The sequence below is a fragment of the Ceratina calcarata genome, unplaced genomic scaffold, assembly GCF_001652005.2.
Source record: "Ceratina calcarata isolate Rehan_Ccalc_2016 unplaced genomic scaffold, ASM165200v1 scaffold169.2, whole genome shotgun sequence".
NCBI lineage: Eukaryota > Metazoa > Arthropoda > Insecta > Hymenoptera > Apidae > Ceratina > Ceratina calcarata.
In genome coordinates, this window is record NW_017138247.1 from 1 (window position 1) to 9,506 (window position 9,506).

Consider the following 9,506-nt stretch of genomic DNA (forward strand, 5'->3'; position numbering starts at 1 on the left):
TATGTCAGATAGGGCATTCAACGTGTATAATGAATTCTACATACACACGACGCACATGTGTTTTTATTTAAATTATGAAATTTGGAAAACTGAAACTGATAACACTATTAAACAGTGAGTTCTGTTCTTAATTAGCTATTAATATACTTTAAAACGAGATATATAGTTCGTTATTGTAGATTATATCAAGTTTCTTCAAGAATGAAAGAACAGTTATTGGAAGCTTCAGAGGTACAAGGGACTATGCTTCAAAGTCAGAAGGAAAGTTTAAAAATGCAAAATCAGCTTTTAGATCATGGGAAAGAACTCGGCACTGTGTTGAGGTCATCCTCAGAAAGTGTTAACATTATGGTCAAAGATTTTAAGTAAGTGAACAAAGTACACGCTAGTAGAATGTTTAATACATTTAATATATTAATTGTAGAGAATCAGCTAAGGACCAAAGAGAATTACTGTTTCAAATCTTCTCATATTTACGTTCGTTTCAAAATTGGATCATTGGGGAGGTTTCATGGTTTCAATCAATTTTATATTATACAGTCAACTGCATTTTATGCGCGTTATTCAGTTCATCTCGGAAAACCGCAGATGCAAGAATTACACTCTTTACGATTCTAAGTTTAAGTATCATCGCTGAGCGAATGCTGGTTCAATATTATGATAACGTTATGCTTGATTCCAGTGACAAGGTAATGCAAAAATTTGATAAGATGAAATTATGTATCAATAGCAGAGGATTTAAAAATTACTTCTACATAGGAAAGCTTAATAAGCACGACATGGATGTATAGAAAAATAGCTCTGTCCCTTTGTGCTATAACACTATTTTGTACATATTACTATTACAAAGATGAGCATGTAGAAAACTATAAAGCGTTGAAACGCATAGAACACAAATTGAACAGTATCCAGGAAGTAACAGCTGTTTCTACTAATCATCGTATGTATAATAATTTTCAGACAATTATACTTATCTCATATAAAGGACTGGTTAATTATTTAATTCATATTTATGTAGGTTATTATACTCGATTGCAAGTAAAACGTTTGAAAGCCGAGACAAATAAAGAAATAAAGGAGTGAAAAATGAAATAATAAAATATTTTATGTCTACAGTATTTTATTTAATTTACTATGATTAAACAGTTGGGTACTTGCGTAAAAGATAACTAATTTGTCTTGTACTCAAATTCTTCGCGTTAGGAGTAGGAATGTCGATTTTCTGCTGTTCTTTACGGACAGCTGTTGTTGTCATGTAGTTCTGATAACACTGTTGGAGATTCTTCATATACTGACCACACATTGTATCATTAAAATCATTATCCTCCCAACACTTAAACAGTAATGACATTTCAAACAAACATTTGCCCTCTGAAATAGGCAATATATTATTGCAAATAGGCAACTATATTATTTATCTTACAACTTGAAAACTTTGTAAAGTGATAAATATAGTACCCATCGAATTCCGTCCTGATTCAACAACTTTGTCTTTTAAACGTAAGGGTAGCATTTGTCTAATTGGAATTGTATTTGGATTTTGAGCTCTTCTTTTAGGACCTTTAGCTGTTAGTATCGCATGTAGCCTCATTTTCTATGAAAAAAGAAACGCACTTTAAATTACAATAAATACGAGGTTAACAAGGTTAGAATTCGGATTCCGATCGAAAGCTCGGACATAATTCTAATTTTGTGCATTGTAATAAAATGTCTGAAAAACAACGTGTATGATTTTTAACTGATCATTTCTTTAAATCAATTAAGAATACACCTACGATAATTATTATTCTTAAAAACGTTGCGTAAGAGATAGCGTCAAAATTACCAAAGAGAAAACTGAATCAACACGAGTAAACACAGTTAAAGTAGGCTGTGGAGTAACTTATTGTTAACATGAATTATATATTTAAAACAACAATTGATCGGTATACGCGTAAACCAGCGCATTACATTTCCCAACGTAACCTCAATTTCGCGAAAAGAAATTATATAGTCATTTTAAAGAAATACAGAATATATTTCTGCAGATTTCACGAAACGTCTGTGTACTTAAGATCGTCGTTTAGTCCATAATATCCTGTGTGCTTTTAATCAATCATGGACAGAGAAAGAAGTGAGTTATTCATTTATTTATTTATTTATTGTCGATTAAGCACTTCATATTGTAAGCTACAGTATATACTTTGTTATTTATTTTGGAGCGCTTCTAACTTGCTTCAATCGTTTATCGAGGAATACAGATACTTATCTTTTTTTTAATTTATCGAAGGCAACGTCATTTTTTAGAAACTATTATAGTAGTATCGTATTTTAGCTAACATTCTTTAAAATTGTGTATTTGCCTCGAAGAATTGTAAGACAAACTGAAACTTATATTAGTGTAGCGTGATACGATGAAAGATAACCAGAAAAAGATAGCGCTAATTACAACATGTTTATCTTGATACGATTACGAGTAATTGTTTGCGCATTCGATTCGATCTTTGTAGTCGTAGAAACTGTATCATTTATTTATAGTTTGTCAAAGAAAATAATAATCATTAGGACAAATAAAAATATTTTAGAAGGAACGTCACATACGTCTTTAATCTTTTACATTTGTGCATTGTCATCGCAAAAACTGCAGCATCAGATTAGCATTAGTAATTGTCATAATATAGTAACACGACCGTGAACATGCATTCACTGTTTAAATCACCGTTAAGTGAGCGCATTACAAAATTGTGCCAAGAATAAAGAAAATGATTACATCACAAAATCACAAGAAAAATGGAGTCTACTGACTTCCGAACGAAGTTGTAAACATTTACAGTAATTTATAAATGTAACGTGAACGTATGTATATGTATGCGATAACCTTGAACGTACACCATGTTATAAATCGCGTGAGCCGATACATCACGTGTTACTGTTGATAATTGAGCGGAAAGAACTTATCTGGCTACGTGTATTTATAATCGCGATTCGAAAAACTTTTGTACATCACCGTCTTTCCTTACCAAGGAAATTATACACATTGCGTTTTCTTATCTGGTAAAATTTTAGAAAATCTGATTTTATCGTGAAATAACAAATGTAGCTTACCCAGTTGTTTATTGCAAAATTTAATATTACCGTTTTGTCAAAGTTAATACGAAACGCCAATATCATCTCTTTTTAAATGAAGCTCGGAGTGCCTACTTTCGCTTATTGTTTCTTCCTGCACGATTGATTAATTCATATATTACGCACTCCATTACCCATTGTACTGCCTACTCTCTTCGAAGGTTACACGCATATTCATATGCGTCACGTGTAGGTACTAGAATATTTGGCTTCCAATCACGTGCTCATTTTCATTTCCATTCTCATGTTGTTAAGTAATTATAGTATATCGCACCGCTGTGATTGAAAATCGGGATTTGCGTCTTCTGATTCCGGTTTATTGGAACATTATATACTGTACGTACACAAATTGCATCGTAATTTAAAAGTCAGTATCTTATCGAAGGATCTTCGGATTCTACTTAAGGACCGACATCGAACGATTCACGTACGATAATGAATCAGTTGAGTTATGTACTTGCAAAGTCATTGGTTCTCGCAAGATTTACACGTGGCTATTTTACGCTACAATTAAGTGTTCTCGCACACATGGACGATTCGTAAAGAATACACACACGTTCTCCCCAGGTAATACAATACGATGCGAACGTGATAAATAGTGGATACCGAGATATACAAGGAATTAGAATGAATAGGACACATTGAATTAATTAATACAGATGCGTACATACGTTAAACGATAATTCATGTGTCGTCCCTATCTTTCACTTCAAGTGAAAGAGAACTTATGAAAAGATGCTTCGAGGTGCAAAACATCTTAAATACACGATTAGTTCCACCCACCGGTTTTCGCATTATCGCGTCCTTGACCATCAAGACAATGTGTCTTTCCGTCCTTCTACCCGCCTTTCCACAGTTCTGCACTCCACTTATGTTATAATATGTATATCTCACAGGACTAGCTAGTCGGTGTTCCCTGCCGATTTCATTTCAGTGTTTAATATGCTTTCGTGTCTGTCGCTAGGAAGAGTATCGTAAATGTACGTATTAAGATAATGTCGATTGAAATGGGCGTAACGGAACATAGTAAAAAAAATAAGCTGCTTTCTTAAGGCTGCGTGGTTACTTTTAATTTATTTTTGCGTTTCATATATGTAGGGTCGGATATGTTTGCTCTAATAAGTCGACCTTAATGCGCAGGAATATCGTAAAAAAAAGAGAGAACATTTATTTTAATTCAACACAGTCGTACGATAATGTTGTCCTTTGATACCACGTGTAGAGACACTTTTTACTATTTCGAAATAGTCGTGTGAGGAAATAGAATAAATATTATTCGTTGACATAAATTTATTCTTCAAAAGAGAATACGAAGCAAGCAAAGTATTACAAAACTTATGTAATCAAGATGTTCCCTTCATTACATTATATGTAGAAAGAGAATGTTAACTGCTGATATTTGTAAGTATTTCGTCCGAAATAATTATCCCAGGAAATTTATCAGGGAATGACACAATTATTTGAATCCAAAGAATGTGTTGTGCCTACATAAAAGAATAGGTATTTTATAAAAGATGACCGTACGATTAAAAACTGCCCGAGAGCGTGAGTTACTATTGTCCCCGGGCTATATTCAGGAATGATTTTATATTTCAAAATACATTACATCTTGCTGAGACTGTAAAATAGCGTTCGCGTCAATCGTCACGATCAGTCGAAGTCGAACGGTTGAACCGATCGCTGGCTTTTGGACGTTCATTTCACTTGTGTAATAGTAGCTAACGACTTGTGACACGTTCCCGGAGAACGTGGCGGTTTCCTACGATTTCAGTTTTTTGACCAATTCGTCAATCATGACTAGTAAGTTTAAAAGTGATTGTGATAATTATTTTCTACCGGTTATCGTACTTATCAGTGTATTTTTCAATGAGCGTATCGACGTGATTTGTAAGGAAGGATATGCAGAATTTTTTATACAAGCGTAAAAGAGTTTCGCATTTTTTTAAAAGATAGAAATATTGTTCGGTTGAGAAGTTGTATAGTTTAGTTTTAATATTATATATTCAGCAACTCAATATTTCCATAGATAAGCAATGATTTGTTTCCTAAAAATTGACAAGTCGCTATTTTGTCCTCGTTACGTAGTTCTATCTATTCTATTCTTGTTAAATTGACATTCGCTAATTGAATATTTCATATATCCCCGCCATACGATCGCTGGTTTTCACGCTATGTTACATAAAAAGTTGAATGATGTTGTCGATTTCCTGACGTTACATAAGAATTTGTGGAAGTCGATTCAAAGAACAAGCGGTTGAGATTACTCGTCTATCGTTGCATACATGCAACATAATTTTCTTGTTTAACGACACTAATTTTATGTAGCCAGAATTAGGGTCATTATTGTCCATTGCTCTAACATGTTCTCCAATTTCGGCGAAGATACGATCAGACAATGGAATGCCGTGAAATGCGAAACATTCTTTACCTGTTTTAGAATGCAACATTCTATCCCTACGCATGTTTTATTTAACTTATAATATTATATAATTCATCGTATGAACAGTATGATGCTTCGTCCGTTACATTTAAACAATTTATTCGAGATAAAAATGATCCGCTAGGATTTCTAAGGAAACGAGGAACGTAATATTTAAAAAGAGATTCTGAAGTCTAAGGAAAGGAATCGCGCAATTTAAAATTTTTCTAATACAGCTTCTATCTGCGAAACTTTGACCTCGTAGCAAAAACTACTCCAAGTTTTATTCCAAAGTACGCAAACGACGTCGAAATGACCTTGAATTTTTCGGTTCCAACGTCTTTGTTCCTTGAAACCTCGCGCTTCATATTGTCAGCTTGAAATAATTTACATCTCTTGGATTCGTTTACAATTTATATCATGCTTCGCGCTACTCACGAATTCACTTCTTCCGATTGAGTTAATTGTAAATATGTTCAAAAGATCAAACGAGTTTCGCTCAAAAATAGACATACTTATGTGCAAGTGATTTCAACCCCGTATAATTGAATGAAGAGGCCATGATATCAAACGCGACAAGACTAAAATGAAATTTCTTTCATTCGGACTTCCCGATATTGCAAGCTATTTTTAAATTATATTATCTGCAACACGAATAGACACGGGATGGTTTTTGTCCCGCAGAAGCGTCGACCGAAGAGAGCCTGCGCTTCATCAGGCAATCACTGAAGTCGGAGGAAATGGATCACCTCGAAGGAATCCATTTCGACAGCCTTTATCCTCACGTGTTCGTCACGCTTGGAGCTTCTGTAAGCTTTTTCTCGTTTAAATGTACAACTGCGATCGAACTTTGCAGACTCAGTTTCTAATTAGCTACTTTTGTGACGCAGGGTGACTTGGCGAAGAAGAAAATCTATCCGACGCTATGGTGGTTGTTCAGGGACAATCTTTTACCGAAGACGACAACGTTCTACGGTTACGCGCGCACGAGCATGACGATAAACCAGTTACGTGAAAAATGTCACCCCTATATGAATGTAAAGTCTGGCGAGGAGAAGAAGTACGAAGAGTTCTGGAAACTGAATCACTACGTGTCCGGCATGTACAATACGGAGAAAGGATTCGTCACATTGAACAACGAGCTGAAGAAATACGAGCAAGGCTACCCGATGACGAATAGATTGTTCTACTTAGCTTTACCACCGAGCGTTTTCGAAGACGTAACTGTGCATATCAAAAACAATTGCATGGGTGAGAAGTAAGTGCGGTTGCACCTGTTAAAAACATTTCCAAACGTATACTAATGACTTGTATTTACTTTTTTTATTAAGAGGATGGACCAGGGTCATTATAGAAAAGCCATTTGGTCGCGATGCTATTACGTCGCAGCATCTGTCCGATCATCTGGCATCGTTATTCAAGGAAGAGCAGATTTATCGCATCGATCATTACCTAGGTAAGGAGATGGTTCAGAACCTGATGACCCTGCGATTCGGTAATCGCATATTCGGTCCAACTTGGAACAGGGACTATGTGGCCTCCGTTCAAATCACGTTTAAAGAACCGTTTGGCACGCAAGGAAGAGGTGGTTACTTCGATGAATTCGGCATCATTCGAGACGTGATGCAGAATCATCTGTTGCAAATCTTATCGTTGGTCGCGATGGAAAAACCCGCATCCTGTCATCCGGATGACATAAGAGACGAGAAGGTGAAGGTGCTTAAATGCATGAAACCTCTGGAGCTGGAGAACGTCGTATTAGGTCAATACGTCGGTAACCCCGAGTCGAATGACCCTGATGCACGACTGGGATATTTGGACGATCCTACTGTGCCCACTGGTTCGAATACCCCCACGTTTGCGCTTGCTGTCTTGAAAATTAATAACGAGCGATGGGACGGCGTTCCGTTCATTCTTAGGTGTGGAAAAGGTAAAGCGGAATAAAATATATAACTTGTACGTAAGTTTTGATCTGTTCTGTAAACGTTGGTGTGTTCCTGATTAGCGTTGAACGAACGAAAGGCAGAAGTTAGAATACAATATCAAGACGTGCCAGGTGATATATTCGACGGAAAAGCGAAGAGGAACGAATTGGTAATCAGAGTGCAGCCCGGCGAAGCGTTGTACATTAAAATGATGACGAAATCACCCGGTATTACGTTCGACATGGAGGAAACCGAGTTGGACCTTACATACGGTTATAGGTACAAGGTAAGTTCAAGACCATTGCTCTTTAACGGTACGTGCGGATTTCGTAAGCGCTTAGACACGCTTTCATTGTATAGGATCTGAAACTTCCTGACGCGTATGAACGACTGATCTTGGATGTATTTTGCGGTTCGCAAATGCATTTCGTACGCAGCGATGAACTAAGCGAGGCCTGGAGAATTTTCACGCCCTTGTTACATCAAATAGAGAAAGAAAATATTAAACCGCTTCCGTACAAGTAAGAAATAGGAAGCAATAGCTTACAGCTGTTGGAATATATTCTGCATCGACGTATAAATTATTTATATTCAATTTATAGATACGGTTCCCGTGGACCCAAAGAAGCCGATGAAATGGCGAAGGAAAATAATTTTGCCTATTACGGTTCGTACAAATGGGTGAGACCATAACTGAATCTTTGCAACGTGTAACACTGAACGGTGTGCATATACATATAGTATAGAAATCATAGAAGTCTATTTTTACAAGAAAACTTATCATCTGTGATCATAGCATTCCATACTATACAACGATATACGTACAGTCTTCAGAAATTTTATACAATATGTATATATAAGTAATTTATACACTTATCGCTAATTTATGTTAAGAAGTCGAATTCATATATTTTTTGAACGATTTAAAAGTATAATAAGCTTTGTTGGTAAAGTATGCGCAGATAATGTAATATATCCTTGATCGTAGTATGCTTGTTGCAACACTAAATGTGACTGTTTCATTTGTAAAATTCTACACAAAATGTTTTATATATACATATATGTCTTTATACAACATCGTAGATAACGCTGAAAAAATTTTGCTAAAAATTTAAAAGTAACAAATTATACATATGTAGATAATTTTATTTACTTTCGAACATTTAAACATGACGCCAATCACATAAAGTATCCTGCATGGTAAACAAAATAGCATAAGTTATGCGATGTCTCGCATACAAAAATGTTTAAATATATATTGTAATAAATAAATAAGAGACAGTTGGATTATTCCGTCTATGTAATTTATAATACAATCTATATTTTAAAGATTTATCAAATGAAATATCATGAGCGGAAAGCACTTTACCGAGTGCTTCATAGTTTTGCGTTATGCATTTATTTATATACAACTGATTATGCTGTTCAACTCACTTCTTCTATCGTTCTTTCTCATAAAGAAATCGATTACACATAAACACACAGGTCGAGCACGCATCGATGTCAGAATTAATAACGAAGAGAACGTACTCAATTTACAAAATGCTCAAAAATGTTTCATAGAAAATAGTTATAACTAAATGAATTCATTATACATCTTAACACTGGCTCCTTTATAAATGTCAATGTAGACGATGTGTAAGAAACTCAGTTAATATGAATATGAGTAGTAAGGATACGAATAACATACTTCATTAAATTTGTCCTAATTCTCGTGACTATAGCGACGGCAAAGGCGATTATGTATATGTTCACTTACAACTGTAACGGTAATAATGAAATATTGCTACGAGCAATATGCATTGCACGAATTAAATACACACACAAAAATGTAAAAAATTACGCGATCTCATAAACCATTCTTGAAAAGTCACTAGTGTTTTTTAAACATTCGTCAGATTAGGACCATTCACTGTTCGGGGTATTATAAACAAAACACGAATTCTCTCAGTTTCGGATACATCGATATGGCAATGTTTCTTTTGAACACTTCACGATTGTATGTAAGTTATAAAAACGTCAAAATTCGATCCAGGTCTATGAACTGACGAAAATAC

At 35.1% G+C, this 9,506-nt stretch overlaps 3 protein-coding genes across 5 annotated transcripts; 2 read left to right on the top strand and 1 right to left on the bottom strand.

The window, feature by feature from the left end:
- Positions 1–6: 6 nt before the first annotated feature.
- Positions 7–1,100, top strand: LOC108632722 (uncharacterized). Its single transcript, XM_026810696.1, has 5 exons — positions 7–114; positions 180–365; positions 683–689; positions 760–940; positions 1,019–1,100. Exons 1-5 carry the CDS (start codon positions 56–58, stop codon positions 1,081–1,083), a joined length of 498 nt encoding a protein of 165 aa, XP_026666497.1. The 5' UTR covers positions 7–55; the 3' UTR covers positions 1,084–1,100.
- LOC108632723 (uncharacterized) lies at positions 1,101–4,796 on the bottom strand. The gene is made up of 4 exons (XM_026810695.1): positions 4,712–4,796; positions 3,889–4,021; positions 1,459–1,594; positions 1,101–1,371 (listed from the first exon to the last, which is right to left on the bottom strand). Coding segments are annotated over exons 1-4 (504 nt in total). The 5' UTR covers positions 4,714–4,796; the 3' UTR covers positions 1,101–1,138.
- Zw (glucose-6-phosphate 1-dehydrogenase Zw) lies at positions 2,098–8,739 on the top strand. 3 transcript variants are annotated; one of them, XM_018037461.2, is made up of 7 exons: positions 2,098–2,113; positions 6,209–6,333; positions 6,415–6,782; positions 6,856–7,454; positions 7,530–7,735; positions 7,810–7,970; positions 8,052–8,739. In XM_018037461.2, exons 1-7 carry the CDS (start codon positions 2,098–2,100, stop codon positions 8,140–8,142), a joined length of 1,566 nt encoding a protein of 521 aa, XP_017892950.1. In that variant the 3' UTR covers positions 8,143–8,739. The 3 variants fall into 3 exon arrangements, with proteins under 3 accessions (XP_017892950.1, XP_017892952.1, XP_017892951.1); XM_018037463.2 differs by lacking the exon at positions 2,098–2,113 and adding an exon at positions 3,997–4,085 and having other exon boundaries at positions 8,052–8,142; XM_018037462.2 differs by lacking the exon at positions 2,098–2,113 and adding an exon at positions 4,817–4,905 and having other exon boundaries at positions 8,052–8,142.
- The last annotated feature ends 767 nt before the right edge of the window (positions 8,740–9,506 follow it).